The 23790-nt window shown below is 50.8% G+C and overlaps 1 protein-coding gene across 4 annotated transcripts in view; it reads left to right on the top strand.

Moving 5' to 3' along the window:
- The window catches only part of ARHGAP22 (Rho GTPase activating protein 22), a 202770-nt gene that overhangs the window by 145557 nt on the left and 33423 nt on the right, over window positions 1-23790 (top strand). For 2 of the 4 annotated variants that reach the window (XM_022564499.3, XM_022564500.3), the window contains exon 4: window positions 7250-7426. The exons of 1 other annotated variant lie outside the window; for it this stretch is intronic. In XM_022564499.3, the coding sequence (XP_022420207.1) occupies window positions 7250-7426 (177 nt within the window). The remainder of the gene's footprint in view (window positions 1-7249; window positions 7427-23790) is intronic. One more of the 4 variants, XM_022564501.3, reaches the window with a different exon arrangement.

Genomic DNA, 23790 nt, shown 5'->3' with positions numbered 1-23790 from the left:
TTCCATTCATCACAGATTCCGTGCACACCCTCCCCATGCCAGGCACGGCTCAGTGTGCTGGAGTTGCTTATAAAACAGACAGAATGGGGGCAGGCTGAAAATAAACAGTGTAAATAATCATGTCATATAAACACATAAAATATGTGTACTGGATTGTGATAAGTGCTATGGAAAGATTAAGGCAGGGAAGGGGCCCAGGTTGCAGTGGGTGATGTGGACTGAGGTTTCAATAAGGGTGGTCAGGAAGGATTCCCAAAGAAGGTGACACTTGAGGGAAGACCTGAAGGACGTGAGGGAGCGTGTCATGGCAGTGTCTGGAAGAATGGCTTTCCAAGCAAGAACAAGGGCAAAGGAGAAGCAAGTGCAAAGACCCTGGGGCAGAGGCGTGCCCAGCTGTCTGCGGAATGACAAAGAGCAAGGCAGAGAGCAGCAGTGAGGCTAGAGGAGTAGCCGGCAAGCGGTCAGGAGGCCTGGAAGATCACCGCACGGACTTTGCTGAGAGGGGGGCCACTGGGGGATTTTGCGCAGAGGTACGTGAGCTAGTTTGGGGCTTAACTGGGTCACTGTGCTGCCATATTGAGAACAGGCAGTCGGGGGCAAGGTAGGGAGCCTAGAGACCATGCCAGTAAGCCAGAGGAGAAATGGAGGTGGCTCGGACCAGGTGGGCCAGTGAAACACGGTCAGATTTTGAATGTGTTTTGAAGGAAGAGCCAGTAGAATTTGCTGATAGGAATGGATATGAGACAGAGTGGAGCTGAGGATGTGTCTGGTTTCCACTTGAGTAACTAGAAGGTGGAGCTGCCCTCACTCGAGAAGGGAAGGGGTGGCAGATCTGGAGATGGATTTTGTAGCTGGTAAGTGGGAGATGGCTGGAGACATCTCAGTGGAGCTGTTGGGTGAGGGCACAGAAGGGTCTGGAGGGCAGGGAGCAGTGAACCTGGAAGTTGTCTGCATGGGGACGGCAGTTAAAGCTCTCAGACTGGATGAGCTCACCAGGGGCCATTATGGGTCAGGATGGGGACAAGGGGAGGGAAAAGGCCTAGTGACTCCAAACTTTCTGCTTTGGGCACCTGGTTGCCCAGCACTAAGATAGGAGCACAAGAGGAAGCTGGTGTGATGGGTGAGGTAGTGATGATTTGCAGACAAGCCATGTTGTGCCTGTGGGATGTCCCACACCGGTAGAATCATAAAGTCATTTAGACTCATAGGAAGTATAGATCTCATTGCTCTTTATCAATGCTTCTCAACTGGGAGCAGCTTTGCCCCCCAAGGAACATTTGGCAACATGTGGAGACATTTTTGATTGTCAGACCTGGGAGGGAGGGAGAGGCTGCTACCGGCATCCAGTGGGTAGAGGCCAGGGATGCTGCTAAACACCCTGCTATGCACAAGTCAGCCGCTGCCACCCTAGTGTGGAATTATCTGGCCCAAAATGTCATTAATGCTGAGGTGGAGAAACTCTGCTCCATACTGGATTTAATTGAGTGTGATAATAAATGTGAACATTTAGAGAGTGTTTGTTAGTTGCCAGGTGCTAAGCTAAGGGAATAGCTCATTTCATCCTCCCAAAAAGGTAGACACCCCCATTTTCTTCACCTTACACCTGTGTGCCTGACATTTGGGGGAAGTTAAGTCCCTGCGCTCCACCTGGTGGATCTGAGCATTCACCCAGGTCTGGCTCTCAGCACTGTTCAGGAGGGCCTCAAACAAAGGGGTATGTGGCAGGATAGGTGGAAACGCAAGAAAAGGGAAAAACCAGAAATAGTAACAAGAGACCCTCATCCTTCATGATGCATTTCTTCCTGAAATGTTTGCTGTTAGAATTTTTGTTTTCCTTAACTAAAGCTAATACTAATCTTTCCTAAGTAACAGAGGACAAGGTAAGTGTACACAATTGAATGCTATAGAAAATCCCAATGTTGGCTTTGATGATCTATCTATTTTATCTTCCTTGCATTCCCCTCCACTAACATAGAGGAGGTTTTCTATTGCAAAAAGAACGAGTTTATAGTTGAAAAAACCTGGGTTTAAGTCCTGGCCCCTCCATTTGTTTGTTTGTGAGCTAAATGTTTAACTAATCTGAGCCTCAGTTTCTTCATCTGTAAAATGGAGTCAGTAGCACTCCTTCCCACGGTGTTTATGAGGATTAAATATGACTGTGTGTGTTAACTGTCTTGCACAGTGGTTTACGTATAGTGGGCCCTTAGAAGTGGTTGCAGGACTTTCCCTTCTGGATAAGATCGGTGGACCGATGTACTATCCCACCTAAAACAACCCCCCCCCCAAAAAGGACAAATAATATGAAACAATGTTTTTCAAGGTACTAGACATTAGGCGGTGAAGGACTGTGACACCCCACCCTCACCCCAGCAAGAGATGGGAAACAAACGAGGCAAGCCCTACACATGCCCTAGCTTACTGGCTTGAGAAAGTTTTCAGGCTGTGATGCAGGAAGGGGAAACCCAGGTGGAGTCCAGTGGACTCCACGAGTTAAAGAGACAGCTGGGGAGACCAAAGCATCTTGAGTTTTTAGAATAGAATACCAAGGAGAGGAAAGTGCTACTCAAAGAGAAAACCCCCTTGGGAGCTCATCACCACATGCACATGAGGACATTACCTGAGGCTGAGGAAAGAACCACTGGAAAGGGTTAGAGGCAACACTGACCACTCTGACACAGGGCAGGAAATAGTGCCTATTTCCATTGGACTCCTGGGGCATTGCATAGCATACACAGAAGGGTTTTCTCTCAGCAGTGGGGAGTTATTAGCTCTATACTGAGAATTCTGGACCCACCAAATAAATCTTAGAAACAAAATCTGTAAGAACAAGTAGACAGGAAGTCAGTAAGAATATGGAAAATTTAAAAAAAAGAAAACTGTCAACAACTAGACCTAATTTATAGAACACTCCACCCAACCACAGCAGAGTAATTTTTCTCAGTGCAAACAGAATGCTTAGCAAGATAGACCATATTCTAATCCCAAAACAAGTCTTAATAAATTTAAAAGGATTCGAATCATACAACATATCTTCTCTGAAAACAATGGAATTAAATTAGAAATCAATAATAGATTTCTGGAAAATCCCCCAAACTTGGAAATAACACATTAACCCATATGTCAAAGAAGAAATCCAAAGGGTAAGACATTGTGAGCTGAATAAAAATGAAAAAACAATATACAAGTGTTGTACATGCCTCTAAATCAGTACTTAGGGGGGCAACTGTAGCACTAAACATTGTAAGAAACTAGAAAAATAAGACCAAATTAAACACTAAGTAAACAGATGAAGAGAAATAATAAAGATCAGAGTGTAAATTAATGAGATACAAGTTGGCAAACTACAACCTGTGGGCTGGCTCCCTCTTTTTGTAGACAAATTTTTGCACAGACACAGCCCTGCTCTTTCACTTACGTATTGTCTATGGCTGCTTTCTAGCTACAACAGCAGAGTAGGTAGTTTTGGCAGAGACCATATGGCCCGAAAACCTAACGTATTCACTATCTAGCCCTTTAAAAGTTTGCTAATCAGAAAAACAAAGAAAAAGACATAAAGTCAGTAAAACAAAAAGCTCTTTCTTGAGATTAATAAAATCAGTAAGCCTCTAGCAGGACTGATCAGGGGAAAAAAGAAAAGACACAAATCGCCAATAATATAAATGAGTGCGGTGATATCACTACCAAATACTAAAAGGATAATAAGGGAAATCTTATGAGCAACTTTTTGTCAATAGATACAACAACTTAGATGAAACAGACAAATTCCTTGCAAAACACACACTACAAAGCTCACTCAAGAAGAAATAGGTGTATATGTTATAGAAATTTAATTTATTAGAAAGCCTTCCCACAAGGAAAAGTCCAGGTCTAGGTGGCTTCATTGGTGAATTCTATCAAATATTAAAAAAAAAAAAAATAGTAACTCTACACAAACTCTTCCAAAAATATTGAAACAGAGAATACTTACCAGCTTATTCTGTGAAGTCAGCATTACCCTGATACCAAAATCAGACAGACATAAGAAAAGAAAATGGCATACCAATATCCTTCATGAGTATAGATGAAAAATTCTAAACAAAATTTTAGTAAATTGAACCCAACAATAATAAAAAGGATAATACATCATGACCAATTGGAATTTCAGGAATGAAAAGCTAGTTTAACATTTGAAAATCTGTCAGTGTGATTCATCATAATAGCAAACTAAAAAAAAAAGTGTGATCTCTCAATAGATACAGAAAAAAGCATTTGACAAAACCCCAACATCCATTTCTGATTTAAAATAAAACTCTCGGGGTTCCCCGGTGGTGCAGTGGTTGGGAGTCCGCCTGCCGATGCAGGGGACGCGGGTTCGTGCCCCGGTCCGGGAAGATCCCACATGCCGCGGAGCGGCTGGGCCCGTGAGCCATGGCCGCTGAGCCTGCGCGTCCGGAGCCTGTGCTCCGCAGCGGGAGAGGCCACAACGGTGAGAGGCCCGCATACCGCAACAAAACAAAACAAAAACCTCTCAGCAAACTGGAAATAGAAGAGAACTTCCTCAGCCTGAGAAAGGACATCAACAAAAAACCTACAATAGATATACTTAATGGTGAAAAGTTGAATGCTTTTGCTATGAGATCAAGAACAAGATAAGGATGTCAACTCTCACCACTTCTATTCAACATCCTATTTGAGGCTCTAGTCAGCGCGATTTGACAAGAATCAGAAATAAAAGGCACCCAGATTGGAAAGGAAGAAGTAAAACTGTCTTTATTCGCAGATAGCACGATCACCTGTGTAGGTGCACTGGCAAGTCAGTGGGGAAAGGATCGTCTGTTCAACAAATGGTGCTGGAACAACTGGACATCCATGTATAAAAGGATGAACTCCAATCCAAAACTTGCATCATATACAAAAACTAACTCATAGACCTAAATGTAAACCCTAAAACCATGAAACTTCTAGAAGAAAATCTAGGAGAAAACTTATGACCTGGGTTAAGCAAAGATTGTTTAGATACAAAACCAGAAAAAATTGATAAGTTGAGCTTCATCCAAGTTAAAAACTTCCGCTCTTGGAAACGCACTGTTCACAGAATGAAAAGAAAACATACAGACTGGGAGAGATATTTGCACAGCATACATCTGATAAAGAACTTGTATCCAGAAGATGTAAAGAACTCTCAAAACTCAATAATGAAAAATGAGCAACCTCTTTTAAAAATGGACAAAAGATTTCAACAGATATTTCACCAAAGAAGGCACATGGATGGCAATTAAATACATAAGAAGATGTGCAACATCATTAGTCATTTGGAAAATGCAAATTCAAACACAGTCCTCTACTCCTACACACCCGTTAGAATGGCTAAAAGTAAAGAGACCGGCCATACCAAGTGTTGGTGAGGAACTGGAAGAACTGGAACCCTCATACACTGCTGGTGGCAACATTAAGTGGTGCAGTCACTTTGGAGAACAGTTTGTGGCAGTTTCTTAAAAAGTTATACATATATACAAATATACATGAATAAACATACATACATGAAAAGTACTTGAAAAGTTAAACACACAGGCTTAGAGCAGGACCCTGGGCGGGGGCACAGCTGGACATGAGAGCATCTGGCAACCTCTGGGCAAGGTGGATCCAGGTTTCGTAAATGAAGCTTCTGTGACGTGGGTGGCCCTCTTTAGGAAAAAGAATTGAAAAAAATGAGAAATTCCAGTTAGATACAAACCTGAGTATTCATTTAGGACAAACAAGTAACCACAACAAATTCTTAGAGCCATCCATCTCCAGGTCCCTTTCTTCTGAGTCATCTGGAGATGTTTTTGCAGAAAAGCATACATGGAAAAGCTTCCTGGCAACACCTGGCTTCCCTTCCCCACATGGAACACTTGGCCACCCCAGGCCTCGTAGTCCACGTTGAGTGGGACCCTAAAGACGCAGAGCCGCTGTCCCCTTTTCAGTGGCGGTGCCCTTGCCCCGTGAATGACCATGCAGCTGCCTCAGCTGTGGGTATAATCTTTGTTTTCCATCGGCCTGCACTCTCTCTTGGGTTTCAGGCTCTGCTGTCTCAAGCTTCCTTCCTCTCCACCGCTGCAGTGCTGCTGCCCAGTTACTGCCTGGGCCCAAAGGAGCTGGGCTAGTGTGTGTATATTGCGGGGCTCAGAAGGCATCCTAGGACCCTGGCTCACCACTCTCCTGAGCTTTGGGCCCCATGGGCCCCTCCAGCCTGCTTTCCCACTACCCAGCTTCCGGGCCTCACTTGTGGCACTCCCCCAGCAAGGATGCACCTCATCCCGTGCTCCAGCCCTCAGAGCCGTCCCCTCGGTTTCCCCAGTCCTCATCAGCCTTGCTGTGACCACTGTCAGCCTGACCGCAGCAGGTCACCTCGTTCATGGGGAATGGGGGGAGCAGGGGGTGGGGTCCCTGCCCCAGCCCAGAGCTGGAGACTTTGAATCCCTGGCTCTGCCACGGATTAGCTGTGTGAATTCAGACAAGTTCCTTAATCACTCTGCTTCAGTTTCCTTGTCTGTCAAATGTAGATAGCAATAGCACCTCGCTCAGAGGCATTGTGAAGATGAAAGAGTCCTAGGAGGGCAGGTGAGTCTGTCAGCTTTGTTAACTGGAAGAATCAGGCACCGCTCTAGTTCACTGGAAGGCAGGTACCAAGAGCCCAGTAAGCACTTAACTCCTGTCTGGTCTCTGTCACTGGGCTGCGGGCCCCAGCAAGGGTCAGCCTCGCTCGCACAGTTCTCCTGTCATCCCACCCCCTTGGGAACACGGATCTCTGCGACTCACCCCACCAGCAGATAAGCCCGGTTAGCTTATAGTGACATAGGTGACATATAGCATATAGTGACATTTAGCTGTGCATTTCAGATGTGTGAAGTTGATTTAAATAAAATACATAGCGAAGCTCCTCTGGCATCCGAACTTCTCTGAGCTGGTGTCACATCTGCATGCTTTTTCCTACTAGTACCCCAGGATGATTTTAATGCTGTGGAGAAATAACAAAGAAGACAAAGGGAGAAAAAGAAACCCAAGAGGGCCCCAAAGCCAGATGTGTGACGTGGGATGTGGGAAGGGGGTGGCCTGCCAGTATAGAACCAAAAAGCACAGCTGTTGCTGAGTGGTTTCTGGAGAGAAGACCTCCTCACACCCCAGGGAATGAAAGCCAGCTGTGGTCGGGACTGGAGAGAGCCCTACGGGGGAGGCCCCCCGTGTCCGCCGGGGTCCCTGCAGTAAGCCTGTTCTCCCTGTCTTGCAGGTGGTGCTGGGGAGCGGGAGAAGGTGCCGGCCAACCCCGAGGCGCTCCTGCTCATGGCCAGCTCCCAGCGGGACATGGAGGACTGGGTGCAGGCCATCCGCCGGGTCATCTGGGCCCCATTCGGCGGAGGTACGGCCCGTAGCGCGCATGCTCACCCTCTAGAACCCTTGCCTCCAGGTAATCACGCCCCTCCGCCCTGCTCTGAGCCTGCAAGGTCCCTCTCACTCAGGTCTTGCTGGCTGAGTCCCATACTTCGTACTGCAGACAGGCAGTGTCGTCCTCTTCTGCTGCTGGCCCTCAGGGGTCACCCCTCGGTGGGCTGAGCAGGTCCTCGCAGGGGAGGTTCGGGCCACTTGTCAAAAACATGCCCTCCTCTGCCTGGACAGCCCTGGGGCTTGTCCGTGGTTCCCTGTGTCCAGACCCTGCTGAATGCTGGGTGTGTACGGGTGGTCTACACTTAGGCCAGAAGTGGACGCTTAGGCTCATATCGGATGGCGAGGTACCGTGTCCTTCCCTCTGTCGCGGCTTGTGGCCCCTGCACGGCTCTCTGTCCCTGACCTGAAAACAAAGGTTGCCGTTTACTCACCTGCTCCTTTATTCTGCACTTTTATTGGGTGCCTAAAACGTATGGAGTGGTATTCCAGGTGCTAAGAATTCAGTGGGAAACCAAAGAGAGGATGCTTCTGCCCTCCCCGCCCCCTCCATTGTCCTGGGGGAGACAAATGATAGGCAAGTAAAGGTGACCCGTGATGTCTAGTAGGGAGAAACGCAGGGAGCAAAGTAGAGCCAAGTGGAGGATGGAGGGGGCACTGTGTCAGGTGTTGTTCATTAAGCCAACTTAATTAAGTCACCAGGAGATCCAGGGGATGCGGGGGAGAGCATGCAGGCAGAGGGACCAGCGAGTGCAAACGCCCTGGGTTGGGAAAGGGCCTTGGAAACACGAGGACCCTCAGGAAGGCCAGAGGGTCTGAGGGAGTGAGGACAGGAGGATGGAGGACCTGAGGCCTTGGGGACGTAGTGGGGCTTCCAGATTTTGTTCTAAATTGATGGGGCACCAGGGAGGGCTCTGAGGAGGAGACAGACACAACTTGATTTATATTCATAAGAAGAGTCATCTGGCTGCCATGTGAGGGGTGGGTCATAGAGACAAGAGCGGCTGAAGCAGGCTGGGACAGTTGTTGGACCCGGGTGCGGGGCCTGGGCCCGTGTGGGAATGGAGGAGACCATGGAGAGCGGTCAGCTGAGACGTGTTCTGAAGGTGGGGCTGCAGGGTTTGCTGATGGTCTGGAAATGGGGCGCAGGAGAAAGGAACGCTGCCGCCCAGCTGTGCAGGTGCTGTCTCTGTAGGTCGGTGTCCCTGCGCAGTCATCCTGAAAAGGGCTTTTAGAAAGGTTCACCATGTCAGCTGGGCTGGGGTCACCAACCCCCAGCTAAGTGTGGAGACAGGGGCCTTTGGGTCAGCTGTGTTCTGACCACATGAACCATGGACATCCTCTCTCTCCATGTTTCACAGTGTTTGATTGATGCACCATCCAGGCAGGGGCAGAAGCTCACCTTTGGGGGCTTCCTACATGGCTCCACACTGTTAGCCGTGGCCTCCCTGCCCCCTGGTGATCACAGCACCTTTGACCCACAGCCCCAATTTAATGGCCTGGGAAAACCCAAGCCCACCCAGGAACTTCTGCAGCCTCCACGGGCTTCCTTTGGTGCAAGGTGGTTGAAAGTGACCCAATGGCACAGAATAGAGCCCAGATGCCCATGCCTCTGGACTTGGATTTATGACAGGTAGCACCTCTGAGCACCAGGGAAAGGAGAACATTGTCATGGTCTTGGCTAGCAAGAGACTCTTTAAATGAGTTACAAAAAGCACCAAGAATTTAGCAACAATACAATGGAGAAATAAACACAATTCATTCTTACAACAGAAAACTCTACAGCAGTGAGAATGAATGAACTACAGCTCTACCCAACAGCATACATGAATCCTAAAAGCATACGGTGAGACTAGGGCAGCCCAAGAACATGCTGTGATTCTATTTACATAAAGTCGAAAATAGGGCAGAAGGAAACCGTGTTATTTATGGGTAAATAATTAGGCAGCAAAAATATAAAGAAAAGCAAAGAAATGAATGCCATAAAGGTCAGGATAGCAGGCCTAGTTACACAGGTGCTCATTTTATAATACTCTGCATCTCTGTGCATAGGTGCTTTAAATACTTTTTGAATGTCTGCATATTTCACTACATAAAAAATCAAAACCTAAATAAAACAAAGAAAGGAGAGTAACTAAAGGTCAAAGAGGCTAAGTAATTTGCCCAAGATGACACAGCTAGTCAGGAGCAGAGCTGAGAAACAGAGGCACATGTTCTGACCCCAAAGGCTGTGTTTTGTCCCAGCCCATCCAGGGCACTGTCACGTCACATGTGGTCTACCTGTACTCAGTGTGCTGGTTCCCTGACCCACACACGTGCCTGTCTGCCTGTTTGTCTCTCTGTCTGTCTCTCTCTGTACTTGCTAAATGGGGACCATTTGCAGAATCCCACATAGAAACCAGATTTGCCCCTCCCCCGGCCCTCATTCCCCAGCGTTTATCAGACTTCTCAGGCTGTGTGCCGTGTGCCGAAGAAGTCACAAGAATGAAAACAGGAACCACCATCAAAGGCGCTTATCTCCTTTCTACCAGAAATATAGAGGAAAGGCAGAAATCCCAGGGGTTAGCGGTGGCAGACATGTCCGGGCAAGTTTGGCACTTGAAGGGGGTCTCCATCCGCCTCTGCAGGTTTTGTGGCAAAGCTGTTATTAGCCTGGGTTCCCCTGGAAAGGAGGCTTAGAGGATCAGCCCTTCTTTCACTGTTTAATAACGGAGCCCGTGAGCCCTTTCAAGCATATTTGTTCTGGCAGAGAGCGGCCACCTCTGACAGGCACCAGTGGGCAGCGTGCCTGCTGCAGTCAGGGGAGAGCCCGGGCACCCCACAGAGAAAACGCCAGCCAGCGGGGCAGGGGAGCCGGTCACTGCCGATGGCCTGCCCAGGGGTGGTCCTGATGGAGTGCCTCTTGTCTGGGCATTCATTCAACCAGTCAGTCATTCACTCGAGGATGTGTTCTGGGGGCTGGTAACACAGCAGTGAGTGGGACAGGCAAGGTCCCTGCCCTCGCGGGGTGTACATTCCAAGAAAGGAGACAGACGGCAAGCAAGTAAGCCTGGTGTAGGTTAGATGGTAGAGAGCGCAGTGGAGGCAGATGAGATGGGGAGGTTAAGCGGGAGTGATGGGGGCTTGGAGTTCAGTGACATTTGAGTAAAGGAGACGAAGGGGTGAGTTACGCATATATCTGGGCAGAGCGTTTTGGAGGCAGACGGCGGGGGTTGGAAGAGCAGCAAGGAGGCCAGTGTGGCTGGAGCAGAGTCTGTGAAGGGGGAGAGAGGAGGTAAGGGCTGGTAAACCAGTAGGGCCTTGTCACGGTGATGACTCTGGATCTTCCTCTGAGCGAGGTGGTATCATTGGCAGGTCTTGAACAGAGCAGTGGCCAAGCCTGACTCAGGTCCCAGCAGGATCCCTCTGGCTGCTGTGTTGAGAATGGATGAAAGAAGCAAGGACAGAAACAGGGAGACCAGTTAGGAGCTCGTTACACAATCGTGCAGGTGAGAGGTGATGGCGGCTTGGCTCAGGATGGCATGGGTGATGAGGAATAATTGAGTTCTTGATGTATTTTGAAGGTAGAATGGGTGAAAGGTGTAAGAGAATGAGAGAAGTCAAGGGTAATTCCAAGGTGTTTTGATCTAAGCCAACTGGAAGGATGCATTAGCTGTTAACTGAGATGAGAAAGAACACAGGAAGTGCAGTTGTTTGGAATGAAGATGCAGAGTTCACTTTGGGGCTTATCCTGGGATACATGTTAGAGGCTCAAGCTTAAGGTATCACGTAGGCAATTTGACATTTACGTCTAGAGACCAGGTGAGAAGGCTGGGTTGGAGAGAGAATGTGGGGGCCATTGACACATAGATGGGGTTTGAAGCCATGAGGCTGGATGAGACACCATGGAGCTAGTGGAGGGACAGCAGAGGACCAGGGCTGAGCCCTGAGCTGCTTCCAGGTGGGAAGTCAGGGAGCATAGGAGAAGCCAGCACAGGGGATGAAGAGAGCCAGGAGCAAGTGGGCTCCCTGGGCTGAGTGAAGAGAGCATCTAAGAAAGAAGTATCTGTGCACTGCCAATAGATCAACCAGGAGAGAACAGGTGGTGAGCACAGTCCATGGTTGACTTGTCAAGGGTGGTTTTGGTGGAGTCCTGGGAGTAAAGCCTGATAATAGTGGGTATGAAAAAGGATAAGAGGAGGGGAATTGGAGTGTGATCATAGCCAACTCTTTCAAAAAGTTTGCTGTAAAGGGAAAAAGAGAAATGGGACAGTAGCTGGAGGAGGGAGTCAGGTGAAGAGAGTTTCGTTTATTTTTTTAAGTTGGGAGACAAAACATCAACGATGGTACAGGTGAGGGAGAGAAGAATCGCTGGAGCACCAGTATCTCTTGTGGATATAGATGGGAAATTCCTCAACAAAATACAAAGAAATTGAATCCAGCAATATATAAAAGGATTATAACCATGACCAAATGAGATTTATCCCAGGAATGCAAGGGTGGTTTAACATCTGAAAATTAATTAATGGCATACATCAATAGAATAAATGACAAAAACCACATGATCATCTCAATCAACTCAGAAAAGGCATTTGACAAAATCCAGCACCATTTCATGATAAAAACATTCAACAGTCTAGAGATAGAAAGGAATTTTCTAAACCTGCTAAAGGGCATCTACAAAAAACCCCACAGATAACATCATGCTTAATGGAAAAAGACTGAATGCTTTTCAGGAACAAGACAAGGATTCTCCCTTTCACCACTTCTATTCAACACTGTACTAGACCAGAACAATTCTAACCAGAACAATTAGGCAAGAAAATGAAATAAAATGCATCCAGATTGGGAAGGAAGAAACAAGTAATCTATTTGCAGATGACATGATTTCGTATATAGACAGTGTTAAGAAATCTACTAGAAATCTATTAGATCTAATAAAAAATTTCAGCGCGATTGCAAGATACAAGGTCAATATACACAAATCAATTTTATTTCTATACAGTAGCACTGGGAAAACTGAAAATGAAATTAAGAAAACTCCATTTATAATAGCATCCAAAAGAACAAAATACTTACCAATGTATTTAACAAAAGAAGTACAAAACTTAATACTCTAAAAATGACAATACATTCTTGAAAGAAGTTAAAGACCTAAATAAATGGAAAGACATCCCATGTTCATGGATCAGAAGACTTGATGTTGTGAAGAGGGCCCCACTGCCCAGTGGATCTCTGGACTTCCATGCCCCACTCTAGGAACACGGCCCCTGGGGAGGCCCTGTTGGGCAGCACCTCCTAGCCAGCTCTCTGTGAAAGGGGAGAGAAAGGAGTCACACAATACCAGGGCTGCCTGGCATCTGATGGGTGCTCATGGGTGAGTCCTTGCCTTGCCTGGTTATCTGGCGAGAGCCAGCAAGCCCTCGAAGGTGCCTCTTATGTGCATAGGAAGGTGCTTATTAGCAGAGCCGGTTGCGTTGAGGTATTAGAGGAGTCAGAGTGAGCACAGGTTTTGGCATCAGGCTGCGGTCTGTGTGTGATCTGGCTCTGCCCCTTGCTTGCCGTGTGACTCTGGGCATGCCACTTACCCTCTCTGTGTCCTTGTTTGTAAAATTGGAATAAGAATATCTTCTTTGCAGAATTGTCATGAGAATTAAGAGAGAAAATGGATGCAAAGTGCTCAGAACTCTCAAAACTAAATAGTTCTATTCATTCAACACAGAACGTCTGCCATGTGCAGGCGGGGCACACAGCAGGGATCAGACGGAACTTCCATTCTACTCCCCAAGACAGAGAGTAACAGGAACGTACATCGCATGGCACAGAGCAATTGTTCTCATCAGAACCACCCAGAAGAAAAGGGAGACTGTTTTTTCCTCCCCCAGAGTTTCCAACTCACTAGGATTTGTGTTTCTAACAAGTTCCCAGGCGATACTGATGCTGCTGGTCTGGGGCCCACACTTCGAGAACTGCTGTGTTAGAAGGTGGTGAGTGCTACTGAAAGAAAAAAAAAAAAATAGAGCCATTTAAAATACAGTGGTGAGGGTGAGCCTAATGATAGAGTGACACCCAATGTCTTGAAGAAGTGAGAAAGTGAGCCAGGAGGATGTCAGGTGGAAGTGTGACAGACCCAGGCAACATCTTGGGCAAAACAGAGAGCATCTGAGGTGGTCTTGAACCAGCTCGGAGGCAGGTGGGATGAGGGAGTGAGGGACAGGGCCAGATGCAAAGGAGCCTGATGGCAGAGGAAGGACGTGATCTGATAGATAGTTAAAAGGGCCGCTCTGACTGCTGACCAGAGCGGGAAAAGGGGAAGCCGGGGGACCTGTTTGCAGTAATTCAGGTGAGAGACAAGGGTGCTTACACTATGGTGGGTGGTGGTGAAAGTGAGCAGATTCCAAATCTGTTTTGAAAGTAGGACCTACAAGAGCTCTTGGATGTGGGTTTGAGACAAAGGGAGCAGTGAAGGTGGACTCCCAGAGGTCTGATCGAGCAGACAGACAGAACTGTCATTAAGTGAGTGAGGAAGACACGGCCTAGAGCAGGTTTGGGACAGTGCAGCAAGACCACAGCTCCATTTGGGCATGTATGAGTTTGAGATGCCTGTTAGTCATTAAAGCAGTGGGCATCCTGAGTGGGCAGTTGGATGCAGGAGTCTGGGGGTCGGGGTTAGCGCTCAGTAACTGGTAGCATGTTAACTATCCCCCCTACCCAGTGGCACTGATGAGCAAAGCCCAGCAACTGTCCCAACCTTACAGGCAGCAACACAGAGCGACAGTCCTGGGGCCAGGAGCCTGGTATGGGAACGGTGTCCTTGCCCAGAGTGACAGCTCCTCGCTGGGGAGGGGCACGAGGGGCCAGGCGGCAGCCTTGCAGTGGCCATCACAGCTTCGCTGCCCATGCCGGACCCCACCCTGATGTGTGTGTGGCTCTCACAGGCCTCTGGAGACTTTCCCCTGAGCCCCCTCAGAGCTGACAGTCCTGTCCTAAGTTCCTCAGAAATCATGGGGGAAAGAGGGGGACGAATGCGGCTCCCAGAAGCCACAGGGCAGGACATTTGACCTGGAGAAAATCCAGCCTCAGGACAACTTGGAGGTACACAAAGCAACCTTGTTAGGCCAGCTGGTTGTGGTCAGTATTTGCTGGAATGACATCTCCAAACGGAAGCCCTCAAGGCACAGTCAGATTCAGGATGAAAGGTCACTGACCCCAGCCCAGGCTGGCAGTGGTGGAGCCTGAGATCTTAAGTGGACCATTTCTCCCCAGCACTACTTACTCCAGATCCCAGCCCTTCTGGGAGATTCAAGAAGAGAAAGTCTTATTTCGATTTCCCCTGGATGTTAACCCACCAGGCCAGTGGGCCTGGGTCTTTCCTGGCAGCCTTTTCAAAAGGGGAAAGATAGGACTGTTGCTGACCTGGGCTGGGCTTCAGTCACTGAGCCGGCAGGGGGGACACTTGAGTCTGATCCTGGTACCCTGGGCCCATTCTGGTGGGCCCTGAGGGGCCACAGGCCTTGGACCCCATCCAGCCCCAAGCTCACAGAGGCCAGATCTGTCCTCTTCTTAGTATATGGGTCAGTACACAGCACCCTTGGGCCTCCTTCCCCTGCAGCCCTCAAGGCTTCTCCCCTGAAGTGCTCCAGGAGCCTTCGAGCTTAGATCCCCAGGACAGGGGAAATAGCCCCCCAGCCACAGACCCCACTGACAGGCGGCCAGGGAGCCCGGGGCCGTTTCCCAGGAGAACAGGGTGGAGGAGCAGCTGCCTTATCTTGGGAGAGCCTGGCAAGCCAGCAGGGGTGATTTATAGGGGGCTGCTCACCACTGCTTCCTGTGAAACTCAGGATGCTAACTGCTCAAGTAACTGCCTTTTACCCACCTTGCTGGCTCGCTAAGTCTGCCTTCCCTCCCAGTGGCTGTGGTGGAAATGCCCCTGCAGCTGGGCCTGCCTGGCTTTCCGTGTGTGCTAAGAAGAGCTCAGATCCCAGGGCTGGAAAAGAGTTTGTCATGGTCATGGCTAAGATGAGGCCAGTGGAGGGTGTGTGCCAGCAACACTGCGTGATGTCCTGGTGACTCCCAGCCACAAGGGGAGAAGTTGGGTTGAGGTAGCCACTCTCCAGGGCAGCTGATGTTTGTTCAGCGTGTCCCCGTGTGGGGCTCTGCACCCCAGCTGACCCTCACAGTAGCCCTTTGGAATCAGTCCTGCTATAGCCCCTTTTACAGGTGAGGAGACTGGGCGGCAGAGAGGCTCAAGTAATCTGTCCAGGTCCCAAAGAAGTAAGCAGGAAGCCAGCATTCTAACCCAGAGCCCTGGGGCTGGATGCCGGGTCCGGAGAGAAGGATGCCGGGAGCCCTCGGGGTGTCCTATGGTCGGGTTCGCTGGCTCTCAGTTTCTTCCCAGACAGCCTTGGTCCTCCACATCAGTCAGAGGAAAGAGGAAGGGGTCTCATGCTTGCCATTTGCTACTCTTGACAGTGGTTCATTGTATCAAAATTATATTGTAGAGAGGGACAGAGAGGCCCAGAGAGGTTCAGCAACTTGCCTAACGGCACACAGCAGGGTTGGGAGCAGGGGCAGCCTGCCTCCAGGGTGAGCCCATCCAAGGATGCTCTGTTGCCAGGCGTCATAGTCTCTGGATCTGCGTTGTCTTAAGAGTGGTGTGGGGACAGGGGGAGGGAGGCAAGGCTGAGGACAGAGGTAGTCCCCGAGGTCCTGGACCCAGCCCAGAAACGAGAGCCACTCCAGCTCAAGAGGTCACCTGTCACCAGGCGTTCGTATGAGAGGACAGATCCCCAGCCTCTCAGCTCCCTGGCCCACCCCAAGAGGAAAGTTTCATGACTATCTTTGCATACCCATCCCCCATCTCAGGCCCCATGGATTAAAAAGACCTCCACAAGGTGACGTGGGTGTCGACCTGGCCAGGGTTTAACCTAGAGTTCATTGTGGCAGTGCGCATCAGAGTCCAGAGCCTTCTAAACGGGGGGCAGCTGCAGACCTCCATCCATCCGGGGAATCTGGGCAGGAGGTTGGGTGGAGGGATTCCCTAGAGATTGGCCAGTCTAACTCTCTGACCATACAGGTGGGGAAACCGTGGCTCAGAAAAGAGAAAGCAAGTCAGTTGTCAGAGCCCTCTGCCTACCTGGGAGGACCCCCCTACCCCGGAGTAGGTGCCTCCCCTGAGCCCTTGGACCCTTCTCTTTAACATGGGCAGAGCTGATCAGACTTTGGGGACTGTGGGCCATGGGGGCTCCAGGCTTTTCCGGCAGGTTGAGGGCAGGATACTCCCTGACTTACGGCCCCCTGGCCCCATGAACCACCCCTCCCGCCTTCACGTGTACCTGAACTCTGGGAGGGGAGAGCACTGAGCCCCTCCCCACGTTCCCAGCACTCGGGAGGACTTCAGCGCCCACCCCGCACACTAGCATCAGGACCAGGACTAGGGGGCCTCCCTGGCCTGGGGCACAAAATTTAAGGGAGCACCAAAAAACTCAGTGATCAGGATGAATATTTAATTTTTTAGAATGCAAATTAATGCTAAAAAATCCATTATGTTAGTTTCCGATTGCTGCTTTAACAAATTGTCACAGATTCAGCAGTTTAAAATAACAGATTTATTTGCTCACCCTTCTAAAAGTCGGCAGTCGGAAGAACTGAATTTTTATGATATTGAAGATACTGAAATCATGGTGTCAGCAGGGCTGGTTCCTTCTGAGAGCTCCCGGGGAGAATGGATCTTTGCCTCTTCCGCTTCCTAGAAGCTGTTCACATTCTTGGGTTTCTGCTTCCCTCCTAATGTTGCCTCCTCTTCTGTAGTCAAATTTCCCTCTACCTCCATTTTTTAAGGCCCACTGAGATAATCTAGTATAACCTCTTGTCCTCAATCCTATCTACAACATCCCTTTTGCTAGGTAAGGTAGCAACGTCACAGGTTCTAGGGATTAGGACATGGACGTCTTGAGGGAGGCATTGTTTAGCCCACCACAACCATGATAAACAGACTATCAAAATTTTAAAGACAGGATCTGTGGGTGGGATTAGGGTGAGGCAAATGAGGCACTCACAAAGTCTGTGCAAGTACAGGGTTGGATCCTGTCTTTATTTAAAATTTTGATATTTTGTTCATCATGGATTTTTTTGGCATTCATTTTGTATTTTTTTAAATATCGCAAAAATATTTCTCTTGATTACTGAAATTTTTGGCACCCCCTTTAACCTTGCACCTGAAGTGCAAAATTCACTTGCCTCATTCTGGTCTAGGCCCCGCTTAGTAAGAGCAAGAAAAGTGACCCTACCCTACACACTGGATTTCAGATGAGCTCCCACCCCTTCCAGCCCCAGGGCTCCCCTAAGCCCTTCCCTTACAGAATTCTGCCCACAGACCCCTGGGGACCTCCACCCCTTCTTCTGGTGTTGCAGGGCCCCAGCTTTGCTTCTCTGTCCACCTGCCCTCCTGGTGAATGCCTGAAGCTGTGCACCCATCTCGGTCCTCACACTTTGCACCCTCTGGAAGTGTGGGATTGTGGGTTTTTTTCTCTGGGATAGAATCCTACTCTGGGAAGAACTCAGGCTTTGCAGAAAGATAATATAGGTTTGAATTGAAGATCTGTTACTTACTAGTTGGGTGACCTTGGGAAAATTACAAAACCTCTCTGAGCTTCAGCTGCCTCATCTGTAAAATGGGACATTAATACTCATACAGCTCAGGGCTGCACAAGACGCTTGTGTTAAGTCCTAAGCACCCTCCGTGGCACTGGGGCGCTGGCCCCTCGGCAAGGCAGAGGGTTGGAGCCCTGAACGCCAGCTCCACAGGCAGCAGCCCAGCTGTAGACTGGGCTAGGCACTCACCCCGCTGCTTGACCCTAACCGAAATCACCTGGCCTCCACTTGGAACACCTGCCTCCCATTCTGCGGGGAGAGGAATTTCCTAAAGCGAGCCCTTGACCAGGAAGAAGGGGCGGATCATTGGAAGTTGCTAGTATTCCTACAGGTGCTTGTAACACCGAGCGTTAGGAAGAAGCGGGTCAGAGGTCTGAGCGGGGAGCGCCACGGGGGCCGACTCCAGGAGCAGCGTTTCAGGAACTCGCAGGGCCCAGGCCCTGCCTCCCTCGCTCCAGGGTCCGGGCCTGGGGCGGGCGGCGGGCAAGACGCTACCTGCGCGCGTGCCGGGCATTCCTGCCGCCGCCGCGCCGCCGCGCCCGGGCGCGCCATGGGCCTGATGCCGGCCGCGCGGGCCTCCTCCGGGTGCCGCGCCTGCCCGCGGTCGCCCTGCCGCCTGCCAGCCTGCTGCGCTCCCGCCGCCGCCCCAGGTACCGCGGGAGGGGGTTCGGGCGCCCGGCGAAGCCGAGCGGAAGCGGCGTCCCTGGCCGACAGCGCGCTCGGCCCCGGCCCCACGCGCGGGCGAGGACAGCGCTGCGCCGGCGGGTCGCGGGGCGCCCAGGGGGAGGGAGGTCGGGCGGGGTGGGGGGCAGCAGCGGGACCGGTCGCCGGGCTGGGGGAGCGGGCGCGCGCGTGTTGGGGGAAGAGGCAGCGCTGGGACGCCTCCTCCTACCTCCCGCCCGGGTGGTGGGCATCCCGCGTGCAGGGATGAAGAGCCTAGTCTTCCGGGGCGCGGGAACTTCCAAAGGATCACCCCCCCACCACCACCACTACTGAGGGGACCAGGCAGGATGCCAGCTCTGGGCTACCGACTCCAAGTCCAGTGCTTAGCCCACGTTTGCCTCTCCAGGCCTCAGGAAGTCACCCGTGTCTGGGCGTGGGGCTGGTGAACACCAGAGGGTAGGGGTCACTTCTGCCCTGGGGACCAGCTTGCCTCGGGCAGGACACCCCCCCCAAGATGTTGCCTCTCGCTGTATTTCTCTCCCTTGGGCTGATTTCAGCCTCTTGGTTGTTGAAACTTGGCTACAGCCCAGCCAATTAGTTACAGCTGTTCCGAGCAGAGCTGAGGCTCTGTAGTACCTAGCGGAGGGCAGTGCTCAAAGGCACAACTGTGGGAGTGATGGAAAGTGGATTTACAAACCGTGGGGTGCGTGCACGGAGGACGGCAAGTGTCCTGGGGAGGGGAGTAGAGAACAGGAAGGGTTTACCCAAAGTTTGTGAATCTCTGGAGAGAATTTAAGAATTATTGTCCTCATTGTGTCTCTTCTCTATGTGCCTCTCCCCCCCAACTGGAGAGAGCCCTAGTATGGCCAGAGCCATACTAGGAGACTGAGGTCTCCCCTCGGGGATCAGCTCCAGAGGGAATCTCAGCTGCCTCCCTTCCCTGCTGGGACCCGGGGGCAGGCAGAGCCCACCCTATCCTGGACTGGCCCTCCTGGGTCAGGAGAAGGCCACATTTATCAAGCGCCTGGTGCTGTAGGCTTTCCCGTGGCTGCCGACAGCCCCATGAAGTGGCAGAGACCAAAGCTCAGGGAGGTTGAGGACGGTGCCCAGGGTCACCCAGGACAGGGATCTGAGTCAGCTGAGTGCTGGGCCTGTCCCTTCCTGCCCCTGCTTGGGATTCTGGGGAGAGGGGAGTGAGGGCCGGGCTTTGCCAGGGAGCAGCTGGCAGGGGAGGAGGCCTGGCCCAGCTCTGAGCCTGTCCGCAGGTTCATCCAGAGGAAAGGCAGCCTCTGCCAGCTTCCTCACAAAGCGCCGGCTGTGTCACTGGAGAAGAGTGTGGGCTGGGCCCTCGAGGAACCCGCACACTGGCTGGGTTTCCAGGGATCCGACAGACCTACTGAAACTGGTTCTTGGCAAGTCTCCCCCTCTGAGACGTGCCAGGAGGGCTAAGGAAGTTCAGCACAGCCGTTCCAGGCCCTGCCAGGCTCTGGCTGAGAGACCCTGATGAGGGGAGTGGTGGGCAAGGCCCCTGGCTGAGGGAGGCCAGACCTGTAGCCTGAGCACAGGATGCCTCCAGCAGGAGGAAGCTGGGAGCAGAGCCCTGGGAGGTTGAGCTGGAATGAGCCTTTCCCATGGGGCTCCCGGAGCATCTCCCTACCAAGGGTGGTGAGGCGGGCAGCTCACACCTGAAGCCTGTACAAGGTCGGATGCAAGGCTCCACGCCGCCTTGCTGGGAATGTGGGGTCAGTCCTGGGCCTGGTGGTGGCTGGGAGCAGGGCCTCTGGGCAGTCTCTAAAGACAAGTGTGATCATCCCCATTTTATAGATGGAGAAACTGAGACCTAGGAAAGGAGGCTACTCTGCTCCTCAGTGGCTTAGTCAGGATGTGCACCCAGACCAGTGCAGGTGCAGGCTCAGAATCTTTGTCTCTGTGGCCTTCAGCCTTGACCATCACCTGCCACCTGTGTTCCCATTCCCTATCCCTAGCTCAGTGCTCTCACCAGGCTCAGTGCTTGGAGGGCCTCTGGGGGAGTCTCATCATTTCCCAGAGCCCCTGAGCCAGGTATGGGGTTAGTGCTCACCAGGGCTCATGGTCCATGTCAGGACTGGGGGCTGCCATGCTCCCATCCTCTTCAGTCAGGCTCTCTCACACCCACCCTCCAACCCCTGGGGCCCTTGTCAGACACCCCCCCCCAGCCCCCCGCTCATGGTCTGCCTTGGGGTCTCTGCTCATGCACGCCCCCAGCACCCCGCCTGTCTGCCTGGCTATCTCCTGCTCATTCTTAGACCCCAATTCTGATGTTCCCTCCTCCTCTAAATCGCCTCTGTTTAGAAGCACCCGGGATCCTGTGGACTTCCATTTCCTGGCTCTCACAGCCCTGTTTAGGGGGCTGGAAGAGTGGTCTGGAAGGCTTCACAGGAGGAAGCAGTGGTTGAGCTGAGGTTGGGAAAGGGCTTCAGAGACGTGGGAGCCGCCTGACCGCAGGCACCGCATGAACAGTGGGGCTGGCCGTGCAGCAGCTGCCCTCTGCCTGGCCCAGACTCTGTGCCCCAGAAGCTGGTGGAGGGAGGGCGGCAGGCCCTTGCCTCTCTGCCCGCCAAGTTTGGATTTTATCCTGGGTGGGGAGGAGGGAGGCAGCAAGGGGTTTTCAGCAGAGGAGCCCATGGTAGGATTTACATGTTTCTAGCCCTCTGGGCAGCTCTGAGATCCTCTAAGACCTAGAACAGGGTGGGGCACAAACGCAAGAGTGATGGAAGGGTGGATGGATGGATGGATGGATGGATGAATGGACAGGTAGACAGCAGATGTCCTGGGGACAGGAAATGGGAGAGTAGGAAGGGCTGGGGCCAAGAGGAGGCTGGATGGAATTACCTAAGCGTTGTGAATCTCTAGAGAGAATTTTAGAATTCCTTTCCTCGGTGTCTCTCTTCCCTGACTATGGCCTTCAGTCACTGTGAGCCGAGGGTGGGGAGCTGGGTGCATGAACTTGGGACCACAGACTGTCCTGGACTGTGTGTCCACCCTCCTTCGCTCAGTGCTCCTTGACCTCTGTTCCAAGCCCAGCGTTGGCTCAGGACTGGGGAGAGGGGCTGGTTCCCAGTGAGGATCCGTGCAGAGGCGAGTGTCTTCACATGGTCAGTGGTAGAGGTCCAGGGAGGGAGCCCAAGAGCACTGTGGTTGTGCTGAAGGGAGGATCTGGGACAGCTCACATAGGAGGGGACACCTGAGCTCTTCCCAAGGGCTAATAAGAATTTTACACACACTGAACAGGGAAGAGTCCTCCTGTGCACAGGCCAGGCAGCAGGAAAGCAGATGTATTCGGGATGCTCGCATAGTGGGTAAAGCGGAAGTGAAAGGGGCAGGGCAGGGGCCTGAGTGGGGAGGAAGGCAGGAGGCAGGTGCCAGGGATGCAGTGCCAGGCTGGCTTCTTCCCCTCTTGAGGACCCTCTGCATATGGGCAGTTCCCCCTGTATGTTCTCTGCCTGCTCATTTGAGGTCCTAGCAGATGTCTCTGGTCACGATAGGCCTGGTTTCGCATTTCTACCTTCTGGGGGTCAGGGCCTGTCTCCTACTTCATCCTGGCCCTGGGGGGAAGTCTGTGCCATGGAGGTTGAAGCAAAAGAGGTGAGCACCTGGCAAATCCACATGAGTGAAGTGTGGACTGGATGTGAGGCAATAGGGAATGGTGGGGTCTGTGGAGAATTAGGAAATACATGGGCTATCAAAAGGGCACAAATGCCACTGAACTCCGTCAGTGTAACCATTTGGGAATTCTGGCCAGGTGCCATGAGATCTGTGGATTCTTTTAAGAGAAGCTGGGAATCCAGATTTTTATATGAAGTCTCTGGATTTTAAATAACTAATTTAAAAATGTTTCAGACATCTTACTAGCTCAACAAGAGCATGTGGACCCATGTGGTTCATTGCTGGGCGTAAGTGAAGTGAGAGGGAACAGTGGCTCTGTGTCCCTGGACCAACCCAGGCCACTCTCAGGCCGGGCAGAGAGGCCAGGATGCTGTGCTCAGGACCATTGACTCGCCCATTGGGCCCCACCCCTGTGGGCAGGGGCAGCTTGGCTCTCCCACCAAATCCCAGAAGGCAGACAGTTTTTCCTTTCTTGTCAGTATTCTAGCCTCTGCTTACCTCTGCCTGTTGCCCAAATGACCACATCTTTGGGAACTACTGGTGAAGAAAGGAGAGACACAGGAAGCGAGGCTGGTGGGTGGATAGCATCACATAGGTGTCCATGCTCCAGCATGGGTGGAGAGCAGCAGTGTGGCCTAGAACATTCTCTGGTACTGGAGCCAGACTGCCTGGGTTTATTTATTTATTTACTTTTTTATTTTATTGGAGTACAGTTGACTTACAATACTGTGTTAGTTTCAGGTGTGATTACTGAAGTGTGAATTACTTTTCAGCAAAGTGATTAAGTTATACATATACTCATTCTTTTTTAGATTTTTTTCTCTCATAGATTATCACAGAATACTGAGCAGAGTTCCCTGTGCTATACATTAGGTCCTTGTTGGTTATCTATCTTATATGTGGTAGTGTGTGTGTGTTCATCAACCCCCCCACGTTTCCCCTTTGGTAACCATAAGTTCTCGATATCTGTAAGTCTGTTTCTGTTTTGTAAATAAGTTCATTTGTATCTTTTTTAAATTAGATTCCACATATGAGTGATGTCATTTGATATTTGTCTTTCTCTGTCTCATTTCACTTAGTATGATAATCTCTAGGTCCATCCATGTTGCTGCAAATGGCATTATTTTGTTCTTTTTTTCTCTGAGTAATATTCCATTGTATATATATATACGGTATCTTCTCTACCCATTCCTCTGATGATGGACATTTAGGTTGCTTCTGTGTCTTGGCTATTGTAAATAGTGCGGCAGTGAACATTGGGGTGTATGTATCCTTTCGGATTATGGTTTTCTGCAGATATATGCCAGGGAGTGGGATTGCTGGATCATATGGTAGTTCTGTTTTTTGTTTTTTAAGGAAGCTTCATACTGTTCTCCATAGTGGTTGTACCAATTTACATTCCCACCAACAGTGTAGGAGGGTTCCCTTTTCTCCACACCCTCTCCAGCA

Source organism: Delphinapterus leucas, chromosome 16 (genome assembly GCF_059928025.1).
Source record: "Delphinapterus leucas isolate spDelLeu-1000000601 "Yukka" chromosome 16, BTC_Dleu_Yukka2, whole genome shotgun sequence".
Classification (NCBI taxonomy): domain Eukaryota; kingdom Metazoa; phylum Chordata; class Mammalia; order Artiodactyla; family Monodontidae; genus Delphinapterus; species Delphinapterus leucas.
The sequence above is the reverse complement of the archived record's forward strand: the minus strand, read 5'-3'. Positions and strand labels throughout refer to the sequence as shown.